Below are 21,894 nucleotides of genomic sequence, written 5' to 3'. Positions count from 1 at the left end.
CTGCTTGGCCTACTTCAAACTAGCAAAGTTGGGTATGGAGGAATGGTGCCTGTAAGAGGAGGAGGAGGAGGAGGAGGTGTTTAAGGGATTTCTTCAAATAAGTATATTGAACTCATGAAACACTGTTTGTCAGATGAACAAGTAAAGCAATTGAAGCTGCTGACATGTTCATCAGTAGAGGACCACAGTCTTCTGTCTTAGAGAGACCTCCCAGTTACTTACCACCTTCAGTTGTAGACTTTTGAAGTCTTTCTCAGCCCTGTAGACACTGCACTCCTGAACCGAAGCTGAATGCTTTTAATTTTCTTGAAACCAGTTTGCTGGTCCTTCTGGGTTGAGATGAGTATTGGTACAGACAGTGTTTCAATGACTTCCTACTGCATGCAAACTTGTCTTACTGGACAATACATTGAGTATGTTTGTCTAAAAAGCTTCTCTAAAGCTTTTATACAAAATGGCTCTGTGAGTGTGAAGAGGCCCCCCACTTTAACTGCTCTCAGCCCCTTGTCATTCAAGTCCCCCCCCCTCTCTCTCTGCCGAAGGGCATTCGTTGTGGCAGTTGACCTCTTCTTCTGCCCCCACCGCTCTGCAGTGTACTTCATTGCCATGTTGGTGTTCAGATTTGAGAGCCATTGAGGAACCAAAGAGGCGCCACTTTGTATTAGGATGGAGGCACAGCTCTTGGAGATGCCTCTCCCATCTTGCCCTCATACTTTGTTGGAAGCTACCCAGAATAGCTGAGGCAACCCAGTCAGATGGGTAGAGCACAAGAAAACTTATTATTATCATAATCATTATTATTGAAGCCCGTTGCCCATGAGCGCTGCAGGATTGGGGCCGTGGTGTGCTCCACTCCCTTTTTGGCAGGTCCTGAGAGTGCTTTGCCAGCTGCCAAGTCCAGACACACATCCCATCCTATCTACGTCAAGAATCCTTTCCTGGTGCATGGATTTAGAGCTACTCCAAAGAGCAGCTATTCCCATCTGGGAGTTTCCTTCATGGGAGTGCCCCGCCTGCATTTCTAGCTCTCTCTCCCCCAATGGGACACCCCGAAAGTGATCCAGAAAGGAAATGCCTTTGCTTTGCTTCTGCTTCCCTTGCTTGGTTAAACCCCCCAAAATATGGCTTCCTAAAAGCATACCCCTGGCCACCAAACGTGGGCCCAGATGAAAAGCTTCTCTGATGCTTCCAGGAGACGTTCAGCCCTGCGGGACAACCGCTGAGTGAATAGTTCACCTCTCAGACTCTTGCCCCCTGGACTTGCCCTTCAGGTGAGGCGTTCAAGAGAATGTACTTAGTTAATTGTAGGTTTATAGGGCTCTGTCAGCCAAAGTATATAGAAACAATGAGGCATCCAACAAGCCCATTGCCAGCATACATTGTGCACCCTGGGCAACCTTCATATTTATTCAGAGCATCTATAAACAGCCTCGTGTTTTATAAAACTTTAAAGTGGTATTCAATATAAAAACAATATCACTGAAACAGAAATGCAACATAAAACCAGTAAAACAGGTGAGTGAAAGAAAGGAATATTAGGAATATTAGAACAGAATATTAAAAGCATTAATTTAAACAAATAGTCCCAGTTTATGGGTCAGGGGAACCTGGGCAAGAAGACAAGCCTATCCAAAGGCTTGAGACCGGCCTTGGCTGGGGAGGGCGGGGTATAAATAAAAATTATTATTATTATTATTAAAAGAAGAGCCTGCTGGATCAGGCCAAAGGCTGTGGGAAACCTGCAATCAGGCTTTGACGTTTATTCCCCTCCTGTGGCTTCCAGCAACTAGGATTCAGAAGCATTGCCTCCTCCAAGTGTAGAGGCAGGGCAGAGTCATCAGGGCTAGAAGCCACCATAGTTCTCTCTTCCATGAATTTGCCTGATCCTCTGAGGACCACTGTCATCACAAATTGGGTCAGTTCTCTCACCTGGCCCCAGTTTAACCTCTTGGCTAGAGGGGCAGATTGGAGGGAAACTTCATAGGGGAGGAGAGGAAAGAGAATCCCATCCAAGTTGGTGGCCATCACTTCCTCCCGTGGGAGTGAGTTCCATAGTTTAACCCTCAAAGCATCTCAGTTGAAACATGCAAAGAGATCAGGTCCCCTCGTTCTACACCTGCACTGCCATCTGCAGGTATGGTCTGCTGCAGATGAGGGTAATTTTAACCTGATGTTTAAAGAGTCGGGCAAAGGTGTGTGTCTCCATGTGGAAGCAGACTCCCAAGTCTCAAAGAAGGAAGTGAGTCTCTGGAAATGTCCTTTTCCCTCCCCCAGTTGTGGAATACAGACAGCTATTTAGGACTGTTGAAGCAGTCTCCTAGACCTAGACCCTGTCCTCGGTGATGTCCCACACCTGGGAAAGATTTCCATACTTCCTGTGCTAATAACTGCAGCTTATTGTGCCCCAAGCTGAGGACTACTGTCATCACAAATTGGGTCAGTTCTCTCACCTGGCCCCAGTTTAACCTCTTGGCTAGAGGGGCACCCTCTGGGGCAGATTGGGGGGAGGAGAGGAAAGGGAATCCCGTCATGAAAGCACAGGCCCACTCACACAACATTAGATATCACCACAGTGCTTTTGGATTTTATTTTTAATTCTAAAATTGTGTTTATTCTAGCTTATCTATACTGTGAGCCATATTTGCCTTGAAAAGCAAGATGTAAAAAAAGAGTCACAACATTTTGTGAGAATATACTGAACTTTCCACGAGGCAAAGCTTTTTACCATTCTTTTGAGCGTACACGTGCAAACTTGGTCAAAATAGTTTTTTTTCAAAGACCTTTTTTTAGAAAGAAAAAAATAAATTGACTTTTGGTTATTACGCCATTTTAAAAAAAATGAAATGTGAGTGTTGAGAGTCTCCCTTCCCTGCCCACCCCGCAGCCTTCAGCAACCTGGTGCTCTCCAGTTTCTGTAGGCCCACAGCTCCCATCAGCCTCACAGGGCCACACTGGCTGGGAGTTATAGTCCGAAGCGCCTGGAGGGCAGCAGGTTGGCTTCATTGGACCCCACTCGACGTTAAGGTCCCTAGGACAAGGCTCTCGCCTCTCACCTCACAGCTGCAAAGCATTGTGTGAAATTGACCCGCTGCGAATGCCAAGGAGCATGGTGGGGCTTGGAAGGCCTCTTGGCGGCTTCTTCAGAGCTGTGGCTAGCCCACATGCATGGAGCACTGGTCCACCCAGGCACAGCCTTGGCAGTAAATTTGGTGCCCTGGGGCAACTCTTTTCAACAGCCGCCGGAAAGGTGTGTATAAAAAGGCTTTCCCTTTCTTCTGCGGGACCTTTGCAATTTTAACAGCCACCCTATAATTTTCACCTGTGTTCTTTTAATGCCTTCCCAGCTGTGTGCGTTGCCAGAGGGTATCTGGCAGGGGGCCTGCATGGGGAAGGCATGCGCATGGAAGCAATTGGGAGGCAGGCTCCAGGGCTGCAAGCCAGTCCTCCTGAGGGCTGGTGCTCAGGGCGACCCTGTCACCTCCCACAGGCTGGCTGTCCCCTCTGCAGGCCAGGGGCACAGAGCAAATGGGGAGCTCTTAGGTGGTTCTCACTTGCCCTCCCGTGTTTGGGGGTGGGGTGGGGGGATGGGGATGGGATGGACTCCAGCCAGCGAGGCATCTGCTGCTCAGCCTGCCTCAGCTGCTGCCAGGCAATGGCCCCCCGGGTGCTTGTTTAGCTAATGTGTATGAAAGTGCCATAAAGCTTCTCGGCTGGCAGACGGCCCGTTGTCTTGGCTCTTGGCTCAACAAGTGGCCGGTGTTAAAGCCCCACCACCACACTGTGGTCAGTATGGGGGGGGGAGACTCGGGTGATGGAGGCCCCGTGCTGTCTTGGTAGCGACAGCCGAGGCTCGGGTTGCTGCTGGTGCTTTGGAGTCTCTAATTTGCCCCAGATCCGTGACGGGGGGCTGGAGGCCAGCACCTCCCCACCACCTTTGCTGCTAAGGAAAATCACAGTGTTGAGGAAACTGTAGACACAGACCCACCAGCAAGGAGGAGGCTCAGAATTATGCAAGGGCAATGCACCCCCTCACAAAACACGGAATGTCAGCAAGCAAACCACCCCTTTCCCCCATTCAGCTAATGGTAACCTGTGGCTTCTGAACTGACAAAAGCCTCAAGGGAGTGTGGATGCTGACACATCTGGGAACTGGCTGCAAAAGCCTCAAGGGAGTGTGGATGCTGACACATCTGGGAGCCAGCCTGAACCACTGGGTGCTAGCCGCATGCCTGGTCATCTCAGTGTTCAACCCCAACTTCAGGTCATTTATGAACAAGTTTAAAAGCCCCTTTCCTGATGCTGATGCAAGTCATGGGGGTACACCAGTTCTTGTATCCTAGCCCAGCACTACGTTTGGTATGGCAGCAAAACTGCCTTGGAGAGGGGTATGTGGCCCTGCTTATTCTCTTACACTTTTTGCAGCTTTTGATTCTGTTGCTCACAGTAATCTCCTGGAATGGATCCATGCGGTGGTGGTTGGGGGCAATTCATTACAGTGGTTCCTATCCTATCTTTGGGCCTGTTTTCCAGAGTAGTTATGGGCGTAGGAGCTCAGCAGCATGGGAGTTAATCCTGTGGCACCCCACAAGGTTCCATTCTTTCCCCCGTACTATTTAACATCTGTAGGGAGCTGTCATCAGAGGATTTGGAGTGTTGTGTCACCAATATGCTGGTGGCATATCTATCTCTGAGCCACCTGAATCATGAGGCAGTTCAAGTGCTTGGAGACAGTGATAGCTTGGATATGGGTCAACCGATTGAGGCTCAGAAGGCAAGACAGTTTTTTTCTGTCCAAGAGGCAGGGAGACAGCCTATTTTGGACAGGGTTGCAGACCCCTGGAAGGAGCAGGCAAGTAGGAACCAGCATGGTCATTGGAGATTCAGGTACCCTTGGTGACTAGGAGTGCCTGTTTCTATTGCCAGTTGGTTTACCAGATCAAAGATAAGTTGGCTGCTATAATCCATGCTCTGGTAACTTCTACACTGGATCACACTCTATGTGCCCCCCCCCCGAAGATGGTTCAGAAGCTGCAACTGGTCCAGAATGAGACAGCCAGCTTATTGGCCAGGGTGATATGTAGAAAACACACAATTTCTGTTCTAAACAGTTTCTCCCATTCTCCTACCTTCCCTACAGACCCTGCCAGATGTTAGATTGGTAGAGGAGGCCATCTGGGTACATTTGCTTCTCTCAGAGGTTCAAGGGCTCTTTCTGTGGTGGCACCTGAGCTGTGGGATTTCCCCCTTTATGGGTGTGTCTGGTGTCTTCGCTATATAGCTTTCAATGTATGCTGAAGACATACCTGTTTCTTTACTCTGGTCTTTGACAGTTAAAAAGATTGTTTTCATGACCTATCTGGACATTGTTAATTAAAGAATGACTGTTTTTGTTTTATCGTGCTTCTCCGTGTATCAGATGAGCTTTTTTAATTTAAAAGTCATGGTAAAAATTGGGGGTTGTTTTATACATGGATAGTACATGGAGGGACGTGGGATTGGTTCAGCGGCTATTGGGTGTGTTATTGGTGTCTGCGGGAAGGGCTGGTGTTGATGGGTTGTTGCTGCAGCAGTTGGGCGAGTGATTGGCGGCTTCTTTTGGCAAGGGGACAGATGATAGGTGGCTTTTGTGACGCGGCAATCCTCCCCCCAAAAAAGCTCAGCAACTCTGGGCAATCTCCCCATTTTAATTTTGAGTCCCCAAAAATACACAGAAAAATACGTTTTTTGTGGTTAAGCTATACAGTGGTACCTCTGGATGCAAACGGGATCCGTTCTGGAGCCCCGTTTGCATCCAGAGCAGAACACAACCCGCGTCTGTGCGTGCATGGGTCGCGATTCGCTGCTTCTGCGCATGCACGTGACGTCATTTTGAGTGTCTGCGCATGCGCGAGTGGCAAAACCCAGAAGTAATGCGTTCCATTACTTCTGGGTCGCCGTGGAGCGTAACCTGAAAATGCTCAACCTGAAGTGATTTTAACCCAAGGTATTATTATTAGCCATTGACTGTTTGGAAAAAAAATTGCTTATGACCCTTCTAGGTCAACAACCCAACACGCTTTATTCACATCTCCCACGTAAGCTCCCTCCAGTTGGGATGGGCGGGTCCAGTGTCGGTGGCATTTTCAGCCAGGAATGGGAGGAATGTTTTTGCAAATTGTAACCTACTGGAAATAATTCATAATGGCAATGCTTCCCCTACAACATGTGATGGCAGCATCCGGGAAAGGAGAGGGCTTCTTGCTAGGAGGCCCTGCTGCGTAGCTGCTGCGTAGCAGAGCAGTGGTTGTGAGTGCCTGGAGATTGTGTCATCTCCAGTACGAGGCATCCAATTAAACCTTCTCTCTTTTGTCTCTCTTCTTTTGCAATCCTGGCTCTTTCATGCCAGAAACCATTCCAAAAATCTAGGTTAGCTGTATTTTCGTCCCCAGAGCACTGGGGGCTGGGGAACCTGTGTTCACCCCCTTCCTCCTATGGTAGGAGGGCCCCTGCTGGCTGTGGTGGTGCAGGGCCAGGTGTCCTGCAGAGGTGTAACACATGTTAATGCATGTTAATGTGGTGTTACTCTTGACCAGGATACGGCTATTTGGAATACCAGCCACTAAGAGCCAAAGGTTGATCCGCCTGCCTGCCTGCCTGCCAGGCTTGTCTAGCATGACCATGAAGAAGGATAACCATGGACTGGAGGGTGGCTGTGCTCTGCCTTCAGAGGCAGAGGCAGTAATACTTCTGAATACCTGTTGCTGGAAGCTCTTGTGCTCGGATTCTGCTGGAGAGTTTTCCTTATCGGCATCTGGTTGGCCACTGGGAGAACAGGGAGCTAGACTAGATGGGCCATTGGCCTGACCCAGCAGCCAGGCTCTTACCTGCTTATTGCCATCCGGTGGAAACTTCCTCTGCTAAATGTTGGCCACCTCCTAAGAGGAAGTAAGTTGCCACTTTCTCCAGGGGGTCTTGCACTTGCCTCATTATTCCCCTTGAACGTTTTTTAGTTGTTCAAAGTCGTTGACTTAAGAGGACCTGAAACTAGAAGTTTCTCTCCTTTGAATTAAGGAGGTGTGTTCCATTTTTTAAGGGTGCAGCATGCATGGAGAATCTAATTTGGATGATGCAGTATGTGACAGAAGGCTTTGTTTATGCTCTCTGTGTTAACTAGAAATTCCTAGTCACAACCACGATAAAATAATAATATTTTTGTTCTGGCATAGCATTTTCCTCTTCAACCAAATAAGAATTTTGGCTATGAACATGGCTGTTTTTGTGTTTTTTTCCTTAAAGTGTTTGGTTTTGTTCCATTTTTCTCTGAATAAACCTCTTTTATTGTTCAATATTCCTCTCTTACTCTAGTTATGTAAAAGTTCTGGCTTGCTGGTGAGAATTCTCACCACTTGATACTATTGAATATAGTGTTCCTCTTGGGGGCGGGGGGCGGATTTTTAGGGACACTAAAGGACTTTGGAGGTTCCAGGCTTACCTTAGTTGCTCCTTCTCATAGTCATCTGCTGCCTGCAAGCTAGATTTGAGGTCGTCACTAATAGGCAGATATTGTATAAATTCGCACCATGCTTTGTGGGTTTCTATAACATCCCTTAATAACTCTGAGCTCAACAGGCAAATTAATTCTGTCCATGTTTGGAAAAACAGCTTTTGTTTAGGTTTGAATCCTTGCTGTTGTTAAAAGTATATGAGCACCTGTTCTTCCTCTGATGGAAGAGCCCCATTTGAAGAGGGCCACAGCTCAGTGGCAGATCACCTGCGTGGCATGCAGAAGGTCCCTGGTTCAGTCGACAGTGGCATCTCCAGGTAGGGCTTGCCTGGAACCCCAGACGCCTCTGCGCTAGATGGACCCAGCTGTCTGATTGGCACCTAAGCATTGCTGCCTGCTTGGTGGGTGGCAGGTAGTCTAGATAGCTCTGTAGGCCTGTATCTGATCCCGTGGGATAGCTCAGTCAGTAGAGCCTAAGACTCTTAATCTCAGGGTTGTGGGTTTGAGCCCTGCATTGGGGGAAAGATTCCTGCATTGCAGGGCGTTGGACTAGATGAGCCTTGTGGCCCCTTCCAACTCTACAATTATATGATTCTATTGAATGTTATGATTTTATAATGCTATGCTTTTATTTAATCTTCTTGGGATCTATGGCAAGTGGACCTCTTAGGAGACAGCTGGGTGCTCCCGTAAGTTAGTTGCAGCTCCGTTCCTTGTCTGCCCCCTTTTCGCATGGATAGCCTGACCCTCCATGGATGCCTCTGACTCTAGCATCCCATGCCTTGCTCGGGTCCAGTGACCCTTTCTTGCTTGCCCACAAGCTCACATCTCTGTGAGACTCCTGGGAGGAGCTTCCTTTTCTTCCCCAAGCCTCCCCCAGCTGCTGCCTTATTTGCAGGCAGAGCCCCCATGTGCTTCTGCCTTCTCTTTTGGCGCTGAGCAAAAGGCAGGGTGCAAAGGGCTAATGCCACAAGATGTAGAGGAGGAGGGAGGAGGGTAAGGCTGTCAATGGCCAATAGCCACGGGGATGGCTCTTCTTGCCTTCTCTTCTCCACACAAGGCATACCTTGGATGCTGCCAACCTCAGGATTGGCTTTGGGGTCTAGCTGTCCACTTTTGATTTATTTCCCTCCCTCCCTGGTTTATTTCCCCAGGATGCTCCGCTCTGAGGCAGCAGCTCTTTCTCTCCCCCCCCCCCAGTGCTTCTTGTTTTAAGATGGCCATGGTGCTGGCAAGTGGCCTCTGGCCTCCTTCTCAGAGTTGCCTCCCACCCGCCTCACTCACCTACACAAATGTTGCAGAGGTGGAGTAAGCATTGCCCCCCCCAACCCCTTAAATTCATCTAGAAATGCCAAGACCCAGGACCCTGTTGGCCAAATGGCATGAGCCTAAAAGGAAGTTGTCATCCAGTCAGTACGACATAGTCTTCTCTCACTATACAAACAAGTTGGATTTATATTATTATCAATGACATGAAACTCCAGCATGTATTGATTGTAACCCCACCCGAGGTTCTGAGAACAGGATGACCCATAACTATGGATTTGAAGGCAAGTCCAGGGGTTGCGCTGTGGTCCTTCTTCTTGCCTCCCCCACGGGGAACCATGCCTTCCTCCTCCTCCCTATAGCGGGATTCAGGTCCGTGAGGATTGTTCTGCCGTGTGCAAGTCCATGTCCTTCTGCTTGCTGGTCAGGAAAGCCCCCCTCTCCAGTTGCCCCAGTGGCCACGCCAAGGGTCCCCGGCTCTCTGGCCTCCCAGCACTGCAGAGCAGAGGCATTCAGAGTCCTGCTTTCCTTTGCAGATGAAAGCCTGCCTTTTCTTGCTTGCAAGAGGGTGCTCAGTCTCTCCCCAGGGATGGGCTGCCCTAAGTTCATCTTGGGTAGAACCACAGGGCTCCCAGTGGCAGCAGCAGCAGCAGCAGCAGCCAGGCACAGGCCGGAAGATTCTGTCTTTGTTTTGCGCGTGTGGCTTTTCCATCTTTCCCCTCGTAATCTCCTCCTCCTCCTCCTTCCTGAATCCATAATCATTTAACTCCGAATAGCCGACTTCCTGTCTCGGTCTTTACTCTGCAGAGGGCCAGAGTTGGAAAAGAAGAGAGTTAGACAAACACACCTGGGACCGCAAGCTGCAAGTGTGGCTGTTCCAAAGCTCCAGAGAGCAGCCAGGTGCACAAGGGATTTTGCTCATTATTTCTCTCTTTATTAAAAATATTTATAACCTGCCCCTCGATCTGCGCAGATTTCAGGACTAGTTCTGGAGCATGAAATAGCGAACAGTGCAACAACCAACTATAAAACACATCATCAAAGACAAATAACTTCATCTGAAACTGAAGAGCATGTTAAACAATCGCCAATTAAAAAAAAACAAACCTGGGAAAATAAGTTTTAACCTGGCACTAAGACGGTAACAATGTTTGCGCCTTTCTCAGTGCAAAGGGCACCATTTCACCATTTTACAGATGGGCACCATTCTCCCAACTATACCAGTCCCCATGATGGATCACAAGTTTTTCTTTAGGAAAACCCTCCAGGCTGATATAGGAAGAGGCACTGCTTCAGGTATTTGGGCCCAAGCCATTAAAATCTTTAAAATGAAGCCTCAGCAGCTTGAATGGGGCTCAGAACCAAACAGGCAGTCAGTGTCGTTTGTTCAGAGCCGGTGCCACATGGTTCTGTATGGCCCGTCCTGCTTTTCACTTGTTTCTACCCAGCGAGAGGCTGGGCCAAAACTCATTTGTGCCAGGGCCATTTTCTAGCCCTGCAACCCCCCCCCTTGCTTCCCATGGGCACATTCTGTACCTCCCTCCACACATACCCCAAATCACTGGCCGTTTCTCCCATGTAGCCTCTCCTGCTATTATACTATTACTTTGTTTAACAAAATTTATATACTGTTTGATCGTAAGAACAACAACTTTATAAAATAAAATGTTTAAAATACATCCAAGACCTTGGCCAGCACAACCACAGTTACTTCATGTTTTTCAGTGATTCTAGCTCACAACACGGCACTCATTTTTCTGTGGATGCTGAAATCTGGCTTCCTGCTGCAAAGTTTCATCTTCCATTCGCCTCCCTCCTTCTGCAGCTAAAGCAGAGGAACCTTTTTTCCATCAGTGGGATCTGTTTCTGTTGCTGCATGCAGATCGCAGGAGGGCTAATTTGGTCTGAATAGATCACAACACTACGCCATTTGGGAAAGGACTAGCTTTAGACTCTGAGTAGACCCAGTGCCCGGGGAAGCAGGTCCCTTCTAGACAGAGCACGTGTTCTCTTGCGAGATTCCCCCAGAGTTGCTTGGGGTCGCCTGCGGAGCAGCTGAAGCAGAGTGGGGGGTTCCTTGGGGCTTCGGCGTGGGATGTGGGAGTGCTGTGAGTCAGGCCTCTGCTTCTCAAGGAGCTGCCCTCGCTGGCTGCCTGGTGCCTCTCCCCAGCACCACACGCTGCACCCCGGCCTGGCTTCCTGGCTGCCACAGCCACCCGTAACAGGCAACCTCATCCTTTGTTAAAGGGGAGGAGGGGGGAGCGCAGAAATGGTAAAATTAAATTTCCCAGATGTTCAGGCCCCAGGAGCTCTCTTGCTGTCTGGAGAGGAAATGGGGATTCGGAAAATCCCGCCTCATATTTTTTTCCCCTATCACCTTGCCTTTCCGCTGCCATTAAGTTAAGCAAGAACAGTAAATTAAGGGGATTGCAAAGCAGGCCCATCTTTGGGGGGGGGAGGAGGAGGGCAGGAAAGGCCCCTCCAAGCTGCTGCCTTGCCCCAAGCAGAGAGCAGCACAGCCGGCCTCCAGGTCCCGTCCCCCCCTTCTTGCCACTGGAAGAAAAGGTGGCAGAGGACAGAAGGACCCTGGAGTAGCTTCTTCTGCCTTTTAAGTGGCTAGGTGCTGCTTGCTTCAGCCCCCCCCCCATATGCGCTGTGCTCTGGCTGGAGCTTAAGAGCGAATGGATTTGGGGGGGCAGTTCTGTAGCACTCTTAGGTCACAGGGGGTCTTCTAATGAACTGGCATTCATCTTCAAAAGTTTGTAAGCACAAGTAAAAAGGTGGTCACCAAAATCACCCCATAATATTTTGCCAGGGGGTGGGAGGTGCAAATAGGACGCCTTTACCCAGCATTAAGCAGCAGTGCTGCCTATCTCTCTCCTGATCCACCTTGAGTTTATGTGGACTAGGAAGCCACTGGGCCCACAGGCCACGTCACCATGGAGAGCTAGCAAGCACAAGGCAGAGGGCCTCTTGTGTGTGATGTTCACCTTGGGTTCCAGATGGGGAAGTTGGCTCTTAAAATCACATCCCTGGTCATCTTCACCGTGGTATAGCAGCAGGCACAAACAGCTTTGCTCATGCTTTTAACTTCTGGCTTTCCACAGTGAGCTCCTGAGCTTCGTCTAACCTCCAGGAGAGGTTCTTGCTTTGGACGAGGTGGGGAAGGTTTTTGCTGAGTGCGTCAAGCAAGCAACTGCTGCCTGTTGCACAATTTCTCCCTTTCCACATCATATTAGTTAAGCTTTGCTTTTTCCATCACTAACATGAGTGAGAATTCCCACGTGGCACTTTCCCTGTTTCTCAGAGTGGCCTCCTGCGAGTGGAGCTCAAGGAATTGGCTCCCTGGTGGCTCCAGTCACACCTGAATTTGAAGAGGCAGTGAAAAAGTTATTTTATATCTTCAGGAAGCTTGCTGCTTATTCTGTCCCTGCTTTTCACTTCTTCTTCTTTTAATATATTTTTATTAAAGATTTCTTGGTTTGCAAAAGTATGTGCAATGTCTCTTTTTTCAAGTTATGGTACATTTTTTGCAGATCAGATTCACTTGTTGAGACATTAGCATTACATAGGAACCTGCTTTTCACTTCTGACCTGGACTTTTCTTGCAGCTCCCACTCAGCCTGGGGAGCGAGGGCAGCACTGTCTTGCTGTTTCTCTCCCCCCCTCCTCCCCCCTTCCCTGTCCTGAATGCCTGACCCCCATAGACCTTAGGAGGTGCTGCTGCCTCTATAGCTTTTGAGTCCACTTAGCCCCCTGCTGAGCTGGGACTTCAAAGTGGCAGCCTTTTCCTGCTCTTAAAGAAACAGCTGCTGGGGGGGTGTTACAGCGCAGTTCTTTTCTGGGGGAGTCCTCAGCAAGCCAACTGCGCTTGCTTCCATTGACTTCACCAGTGTTGAAGCAATGATTCTTCAACATCAACTCCGTTGGACTGGTCATGTTGCGTGGATGCCTGATGATCGTCTTCCAAAGCAACTACTCTATTCTGAACTTAAAAATGGAAAGCGTAATGCTGGTGGTCAACAAAAGAGGTTTAAAGACTGTCTCAAGGCAAATCTTTAAAAATGTAGTATAAACACTGACAACTGGGAAACACTAGCCTGCGAGCGCTCCAGTTGGAGAACAGCCTTTGCCAAAGGTTTCATAGACTTTGAAGACACTCGAACTCAGGCCGCAAGGGAGAAACGTGCTAAGAGATCCACACCGTGATCAGCTCCCACCTGGAAACCTATGTCCCCACTGTGGAAGGAAGTGTGGATCCAGAACTGGCCTCCACAGTCACTTAAGGACTCACTGTTAAAACCATGCTTAGGGAAGACAATCTTACTGAACTACGAGAGATCGCCAAAGAGAAAGAGACTCTTCCCAGCCTCCTCTCAGGGAACCAGGGACAGCCAAAAGGCACTCAAGGCATCGTGTCCTGCTACAGCCCACAAACTGCTCTTTGCATTCTGAGAAGCCCCAATACTTTATCTCTCCCCAACACCCCAATCTCCTTTTTCGTAAATAGCCATTATTGTTGCAGAGAGATGTTGTGGCTCAAAAAAGGCAAAGGTCAGATCAGGTGGCAAGGAGAAAGCAGCCCAGTTTAATTGCTTCGAAGGCTGCGCTTGCACTTTTTGCTGCTGAAAAGTGCCTCAAGGAGTACTGCTTGCATGATGGCTTTGGGGGCCAGTTCTTTCTGCTTTGTGTTTTGTTGATTTTTAAAAATCTGTGGACTGCCCAAGGGGCATGGTTAATTGGGTGGCATAAAAATACAAATAAAAAGCCTGTTTGTATCTCTGAAATGAGGGGCAACGTGGCATTACAGCCTTGTGTTGACACCAATCTCCCCACCACCCGACTATCTCTATGAACTTGGGACAGCAACTTCAACAGCAGTCGTGCCAGTTTGCTGGGGAGAACCCAGCCCCTCTACTAAGGAAAAAACCCCAAAACCACAACACCATTTGAAATGGCAAGAGACAGGTACGGGTGCCCCTCATGCTTGATGCAGATGCCACATTTTGCATGTGTGGCCAGTACAAAAGCACCCCACATTTTTGCTCTGGCCAGCAGGCAGTGCCTCAGCGCGTTTATCAAACATTTTGAAAGGATGCTTCAAAATGGCGACTCACGCCATTACAGTTTGCTGTACTTCATTGCCTTATTGATGAACGTGCCATTACTTGAGTGCAGCTCAAATAGACCTAGCCGCAGCCTTCAATTTAGCAATCCATTCCCAGTAACACATGCAGGGCGCCCCCCCCTCTCAGAGCTTTCTACTCTCTCAGGGCGCCGCCCCCACTCTCAGAGCTTTCCATGGATCAGGTCAGCCAATTGGTGGGAGGTTCAGGGTGGACAAGCTCACCTCCTCCTTGGGGACTGGTTTATAAGCCTCCCTAGGCATGGCGACTGGCACTGAAGGCACAGGGCGTGCACTTTAGAAATAAATAAATAAAATGCTCTTAAAAACCCTCTGGCCACTGTGGGGAACAGGAGGCTGGACCACGTACACCTGTGGTCCACTCCTGCATTGATGCATGTTGGGGCAAGTGGCAGCTGCCACAGCCAGTGAAAGAGGTGGTGGTTCTCTAAAATCACAGGTAGCTGCCAGCCGTGTTTCTTCACAGCAGGAGAGCAGCTCTATGTGAAGGGGGAGCAGCGGCGTAGGGACGTGCACATGGCAAGTGTAGGGCTGTTCCATTCCTAGTGTATCTGCCTGCGCTTCCCCTCCGTCAGTCGTCCCTAGTTGGCATGATGGGAGAGGCAGCAGCAACGGTGGGCTGGAAGGTGGAGCCCTGGAGATCAGGTCAAAGGGCAGTTTGCCCCAGGAAAGTATTGGCAAGGCTGGACTGCATAGGGGACACAAGTGGAAGGAGCCAGCGGGACAAAGGGGAGGACTTGGCCTTTCTTTGAACCAGCCTCTATAAGTCTTGGCTCCTGTCAGTGCCCCTGCCACGCTTCTAACATGCTCTTTTCCCTTCCTTCTGGGTGGGTGGGAAACTGGAGCTCGGTGGTACATCAGCACCATGTATGGAGAAGGCTCCAGGTTCGAAACCTTACGGGCATCTCCAAGTAAAAAGGTTAGATCGGAGGGGATGGAGAAGGGAGCCCTACCACCCCCTCCAGACCCTGAGAAGCCACTGCCAACTAGAGTGGACCATACTGGCCCAGGCAGGCAGTGAGTCTCAGGCTGCTGCTGCTTCTGTTCCACAAAGCAAAGACACCAAAAAGCCACTTGGTGTCTTCGCATCCATCTTCTCAACTAGCAGCCGCCATCTCCACCCACGCTCAGGGCAGCAAGAAAGCAATTCATTGGGATTAAGAAACTGCTCCTTCACTTTTCTCTCCATGCAAAGAAGAAGAAAGAGGGCAGCAGTCTCTGACTTAGGGAGACAGGAGGCGCTGCCACGGATTAGGCTACTCTTCCCCGTTGCGTCTGTGCTGCTACCTTTAACTTTTCAGGCATCCCCAGTGAAAAACAGGCGACTTGCTGGGCCGGACATAGGCAGATCTCACAGGAATGTGGCATTATCAACAGTGTCAGCAGTAAAATGCCCATAAGGGTACAAATTGAGGGCATTCTCTCCACTTTTGATTCCTTTGCATAGCATTTGAGCATCCCTAGAGCAGGGAGAATCAAAAGCCTTCCTCCCAGGCTGCTTCTCAGCATTTCCCTTCTTCCACGTCATTAATTGCAAATAAATTGCACTCAACCTCTGCACTACTCCATAGGGACATTCCTCAATTCTCCCAGCTTTTTTTTTTTTTTTAATTGAGGGGTAGTATTTTCAAAATCCTATTTTAATCATTGTTTGTTTATTTCAGATTGAATTAATTGATAAGCAAAGAAATGCCACTCGGTCTCTTTTTAGAAGAGTGGAGAAATGAGTTCTTGCACCGCCATAACTAGGCTGTTGCGATGGGGCAAGCTTGTGTTTAGCAGATCAGTTGATAATAGTAGAAGGAGGTTTGCTCTGCACAGGAAATGTTTGGCAAAGTATTAAGGCAAAAGCCAGTGGGGTGCTAGAGATGGTCACTTTTCCTGACCTGTATCTCCCCCTCCTCTGCCATGACCTTTTGAAGTCCCCCTGCCTCACAGATAAGTTTACAGATTTAGTTTCTGTTGCAAATCTCCCTTTTCACGCTGCTGAAACTCAAGAAGGTGCCTTTCCCCAGCTTCCTCCAGAGTTCCTTGACTGAGTCGGGAGGCCTCTCTGTTCCCATGCGCCACATGCATGCCTACCTATGCAACATGCTGCTCCCCCAGAATGTCAAGAGCATTCTTCCGCCAACACCCTCGTGAAAGCAAGTTGCTCCTTGCTTTTTCTTCCCCTTGTTCTACATTGCTTTATGTGGGGATCTGCACATAGGCTGGAGTGGGCTGAGCTTTTTGGAACAGCTTTGATGCTGCTGCTCTGCGCTTTCTGCCCCAAGAAGCCTTAAGAATTTGGCTGCTAGGAAGCTGTGCCCCTGCCCTCACCACATGCTCAAATCCCCTTAGCTTGGGCATTTTGAACTCTCAGCTTTGGGTTCGTGGGGTGTAGGAATTTGCTCATTCTGAAATGCGGAAGCCAAGAGCTCATCAAATAGACCAATAAGTAGATTTACGCACCTTTTAAATTTGCATGATAACGGGTCTCAGAGGCACAATCTTCTCTCAACAATTTCAGCCCAAAGACAGCAACTCTGAGAGTGAAAGCAATTTGGAAATTACACTGCGAATTCAGGGCTATACCACTTTTTAAAAAACAGCTTGCTTTTTAAGCAGTGTGTTCTCTGTCAGTGCCCCACAAATAGCAAAGATGTTTGTTTTGCACTGTCCTAAACCTTCCTTCCTTCCTTCCTTCCTTCCTTCCTTCCTTCCTTCACACCATTTAGATCAGTTGGGGGATCTGTTTATGACACACCATTTCAGTTAGGAAGAACTTGACTGGAATGTGGCAGTTGCCAAGCCTTGTGCCCTAGACAGCTGAGGGCATGCGAGACGCGGGGGTCAAAGGAGCAGAGGTCCCAGCTGGCATAGCAGCCTGCCTGCCTTTCCCCCTCTGCCCCTGTCATTCTTGCTCATGCTGCTTTGCTCAGCAGCTTAAGGGGTCTGAGCCTCACCCTTCTGTGCACCAGTTACAGATAGGTAGCCGTGTTGGTCTGCCATAGTCAAAATAAAAAAATTCCTTCCAGTAGCACCTTAAAGACCAACTAAGTTAGTTCTTGGTATGAGCTTTCGTGTGCATGCACACTTCTTCAGATACACTGAAACACCAACTTCCTTGCATATCCTATGTATGGTCTGCACAGCAAAGTCACACTTGTCAACTGCCCTTCCTTTTCTGCCCCTCATGGGCTGAGAGTTTGCAGAAAGGAGAACTGCCCCCTTTGCGCTGTCTTTCTGGGAGGGTGAAGGTGGAATGGACCGTCCAGGGGGTGCCTGTGGTTCTACCCAGAGCAGCTGGAGTCCGATATCTAGGTGGATGGAGCCGTCTTGGCACTTGGGGCTCCTTGGACTCCCTGCCTCTTTTACTCTGATAGGAAAACAAAGGCTGTGTGGGGCGCTTTGTCTACACACGCACACAAGCCCAGAACTTTCCCCTTTTCTTTGGGACGGTTGCAGATGTACAGCACCTCAGTCAGTTGGTTCTTCTCTGTAAATAAAGGGCTGAGGTGAAGCAGCCTGAACGGCCAGGATTGGATTTTTATCCTTTTTCCTCTTCCCCCATTTTTCCATATGCCATAAACGTTTTTATTTACTGAGTATTTAAGAGCTTCATCACACCTTAACTGCAGTTGAGGTTTTGTAACTGGGCGCAAGAAGAGGCCAGAGTGGTGTGTCTGAACCAAGAGAGATTTGGGGACGGGAAGGAGGTTGCCTTTGGGAATGCTTCCAGATGCATTGCAGTGCGTGGTCTGCGTGGCCCTCTCCTGCCGGGGCTGGAAGTAGCAAATGCACAGGGCGACCTCGCTGCCACAGGGGGCTTTGCTTAGCCCCCAGCTCTCTAACTGGTATGCTCACAGGCAAGCCATACTGGTGGCCACTCTCTGGATTTGGTCCCCAGCACCTGATGCCTCCAGCCTGTCAGCCGTGGGTAGCCTCCCTCTTTAAAAAATGGCCACGCCAGTAGCTGTTGGCAAGGAACTCTGCGGGTCACTATTTGTTAGTCCTGAACCTGCTTCTAGCCAATTTCATTTGATGATCCTGACTGCTAAGGAGTCACTTCTCTTTCTGCGTTGCCAGTGGCTTTATCAGTTTCCAAGCTCCATGTTACCTACTTCCCCCTCTCCACCCCACACAATGCAGAAAACAGCTACAAGGTGAAGGCTTCATCAGCAATTATTATTATTATTATTATTATTATTATTATTATTATTATTATTTATGGCCCATGCCAACAACCAGGTTGTTTTGCTGGCCCATTTTCTGTCTTCTCTTCAGAGTTTCCAAATGTGGACACACTGCATTTCCCAACAAGTTCCATTATGCAATTAGTGTGAGTAAGGAATTTCTTTCTTTCTTTCTTTTTCTTTCTTTCTCTCTCTCTCTCTCTCCCTCCCACCCCCCAAGATTTCAGACTAAAATGCAGCCAGTTCCCAGTAGCTTGGAAGTCCAAACCAATAATCTGATAAAATAAATTAACAACAGGTTTCAAATGTGGGGTTTTAAAACTAGAACCATCATCTTCTAAGGGGGTCAACAGCACAAAAAGATTGCTAGGCGATTTTCCAGGTTGTTTGCTTTCATGCTAGCTGAAAGGATATTCCTTATTAAAACACAGTCAAAATAGTCCTTTCTGCTGGAGTGTGTTAAAACTCCCTTTTGGATTAATTTTTCCCTGTTGTTCAAATGGAAATTGCTGGGGCACTTGTTAAACTAACCTGCTTAATAAGAGACCAACGTACAGCTGTTGCATATCCAATGGATATGTTTTTTGGGGGGTGGGGAGTAGGATTGGGGGGGGGCTGGAGACCCTCTGCATTCTGGAAAGGACCATTGCTCTGGCTTTTTTCCTTACTATCCTAATTTTATTTTCACAACAGCCCTCCGAGGCAGTTGAGACTGAAAGCAGCTTGCCTCAGGATTCCTATTACACTTCAGGGCTGAGTAAAGATCAGAATGGGACGAGGTGGAAGTGTCTCAACCTCCCAACCTAAACTTTTTTTTGGGGGGGTGAGGATATATCTCCTGCTAAGCAGGCAATAGTGCTCATGACAGAACAGACTGCAAATCCAGCCACTGCGTAAGAAGACAAAAGTAAGCTCACAGCTACACTAAGGTGGGCTGGTTTCTCCTCTACAGAGAGACTCCCCCCCCCCTTTGGTTTATGAGAGGAGCAGTACGGAGGATGAGGGGCAGAGATGGTGGGGGATCTCGCGGGAGGGCCAGGTGAGCTGTGCTTGCTGCCCATAACTTGGCTGGGTTGAAGTAGAGGAGGAATCTCTAGCAGCCCAAACCCCCATGCCTGGGACGAAGGTGGGAAGGGGCAGGCAAGGTGGTTGCTCACTGGGGAGAGAAAAGCTAAGGAGATGAATGAGGGAAGTGACGGGTGGACAGGCAGTGACTTAAAATGCTCCCCTCCTTCCTTGGAAGCCCCTTCTAGCTCTTCATCTTGGGCATTTCCCCCAGACTCATTCCCAGACTGAAGAAGTGGCGGCGAAACTGGGTGGTAGCTGAGGATTGGTGCAGGACAGCCGAGTTGCCGTTGCTCAGGGCTGGGGAGTGGAGGGAGGTGTTCCTTCTCTCTACCCCAGACTCACCAAGGAGCTCAAGCCACTCAGTCTCTGGACAGAGACATATTTACCCAACCCTCTCAAGCACTGCGGCGAAGTAGGTGTTGCCTCCGACAGATGCCCTTCAGAAAGCCACCCCCCCCCCCCAGTGCTGGCTTGCCATTTGTGATGTGCAAACCAAGTGTGACCTCGGGGTCTTGGTGAGGGTGTTTATTCTCTGGGCCCCTTCGCCAACACCTCTGGCTTCTCCCTGGTCTCTTGAGCTGCCCTGTTTCCCCTGCTTTCCTTGCACTTATCAGCTCCCCTCCCAGTCCTTTCCAAGCACCATCTCTCTTGGGCCTGCTTATGAGAGAAGTTTAATAATTCCCTCTGGAAATGAAGTCTCCCAGAACCCTGCGGCACATGGAGGAGTTTATCCACTTTGGCAGCAGCGCTGACTGTTCCTTCCCGCATCCCAGAATCGTCTTAACCTGCAGTTTCTTTGTGCTCCTTCCACCCCCTCCGCACCCCCTGCAAGCCAGGAGAGCCCAGGACTTACCATCTTCCTCTGGTTGCTGAGGCAGAAAGTGCAGATCTGTTTGGGCTGGGAGTTTTCGCTCTCCCTCATGGGGGGACTACTGCTGCTGCTGCTGCTGCTGTGGTGGAAGAAGGCTGGCGTGGTGTGGCACGGCTGCCCATCTCCACACGCGTCCCCCACCAGGAGGACGTTGCCCAGGTGTGAGATGTAGCTGGAGGCCAGGCGGAGCGTCTCGATCTTGGAGAGCTTCCTGTCGGCCGGCTCGGTCGGGATGAGTGTCCTCAGGGCGGTGAAGGCCGTGTTGACGCTGTTGGTGCGGTCCCGCTCCCGCGCGTTGGCCGTGTGGCGCTGCCGGGGCTCCCTGTTGATCCGGTTTGCCTTCTTGCTGCGGCGCTTGCTGCTCTTGAGTCCGTACCCGCCGGCGTCCAGGTGGTAGGGCTTGTCCTCGGACCCCGAGCTCTCGCTCCCATCCTCCTCGTCCTCCGAGAGCATGCTGATATCCGGGTAGAGGAAGCGGCTGGGCGCTGAGCGCAGCATGGCAAAGGAGGACATGGCTAGGAGGTCGGTGAGAAGAGAGTTGGGGGGTGGCTTCCTCCTTGTGGACCTGCTGCCCTGTTACCTCTGCTCTCTCATCCTTTCGTAGTTCTGCGCAGTGCAAGGAAGAGGTGGGCAGGCAGCTCCCAGAAACTCCTTCCCCCTGACGCCTTGCCGGTGGTTCTCATCCACTTTCTCTGGCTGGCTCTGCTAGGCTGAGAAGGAGTTAAGCTCCGTGGTCACACACTGTGCAGCTGGTGTCTCCTCTTTGCACACGTGTGTGTGCGTGCTTGCATGCGCTTAAAGCTGCTTTTGGAGTGTGGCAGGATCCAGGGAGCATTTTATAGCACCAGTGAGTGGTCTGTCAGACAAGCCCCTCCTTCCCCTCTCCTCCTCTTGCTCTGCTTGCAGCAGTTTCACGCCTACCTGAGCATTCCTTCTTTTTCCGTTTGGGATGGAGGAGGGGTTGTCAGCCGGTGGCCGGAGGCTGTGGGGAGAAGGGGAGCCCTGTGTGGGCTTCACCTGTTGCTGCCTCCAGGACCCCAGACTCCCAGCCTGGCAGATGTGCTTGTGGGGTAGAGACCACAGAGGTCTTTGTCCATAAAAATTCTTCCGCTGCTATCGTGCGCTCAGACTAGAGTAGCTTGGAGACGTCTAGCCCTGCACAGCGTATTATTTGAAAGGATGGGGTGTGAAGCGCATGGTGACTGCTCTCTTGTCTTGAAAGGATGGGGGGTTGGATTGGGGGGAGGGCGCAAATGTCTCCATTTGGTTGCTCAGAAGCCGCCACAAGCCCAAGAGAGCAAATGCTGGAGCAGAGGTGGAAGATGAAGGGGAGCCAAGCTAGACCCCCTGGCAAGGGGCTTTCCCTCCCCCTCGGAAGAAAGCCCACTTGGGGACGAAGCTGAGCCAGTTTGGAAATTAGTCATTCCTGGAGAGAAGTGAAGAACAAAGAGCACTCCAGTCTCTCTTCCCTAGTCACTTCCCACCGAGCAGAACCAAATGGATCCTGCTGCTAATGGAGCACAGCAGGAAGGAGAAGCCCTCCTGCTTCCCCCAGGTCTGCTCTGGAGAAGCAGCAGAGGCCGCTCCCTCTCCTCTTTCTCGCCCGGATGCCTGCCTTTTCAGAGCCCCCCAGGACCCACGGAGCAGCACTTGCCTTTCCACCTTATGAGGGCATTCATTCATTTATCTCCTCCAGCCACACTCCTAATGCCTGATACCCTAAGCCAGGCTTTCCCAAACTTGGGTCTCTGGCTGCTTTTGGGCTACAGCTCCCGTCATCCCTGACCACTGATCCTGCCAGCTAAGGATGATGGGAGTTGTAGTCCAGAAACAGCCGGAGACCCAAGTTTGGGAAAGCCTGCCCTAAGCTAAGGCAAGGAGCACA

The 21,894-nt window shown here is 50.0% G+C and overlaps 2 protein-coding genes across 3 annotated transcripts in view; one reads left to right on the top strand and one right to left on the bottom strand.

Moving 5' to 3' along the window:
• The window catches only part of BOP1 (BOP1 ribosomal biogenesis factor), a 63,834-nt gene that overhangs the window by 30,952 nt on the left and 10,988 nt on the right, over positions 1–21,894 (top strand). The gene's annotated exons all lie outside the window — the stretch shown is intronic.
• SCX (scleraxis bHLH transcription factor) lies at positions 8,931–21,699 on the bottom strand. 2 transcript variants are annotated; one of them, XM_083518221.1, is made up of 3 exons: positions 19,992–21,699; positions 16,347–16,420; positions 8,931–9,550 (listed from the first exon to the last, which is right to left on the bottom strand). In XM_083518221.1, the coding sequence occupies exons 1-2, from the start codon at positions 20,520–20,522 to the stop codon at positions 16,373–16,375; spliced, it is 579 nt and encodes a 192-aa protein (XP_083374347.1). In that variant the 5' UTR covers positions 20,523–21,699; the 3' UTR covers positions 8,931–9,550; positions 16,347–16,372. The 2 variants fall into 2 exon arrangements, with proteins under 2 accessions (XP_083374347.1, XP_083374348.1); XM_083518222.1 differs by lacking the exon at positions 16,347–16,420.

The sequence above is a fragment of the Podarcis liolepis genome, assembly GCF_965112155.1.
Source record: "Podarcis liolepis genome assembly, chromosome: 8".
Classification (NCBI taxonomy): Eukaryota; Metazoa; Chordata; class Lepidosauria; order Squamata; family Lacertidae; genus Podarcis; species Podarcis liolepis.
The sequence above is the reverse complement of the archived record's forward strand: the minus strand, read 5'-3'. Positions and strand labels throughout refer to the sequence as shown.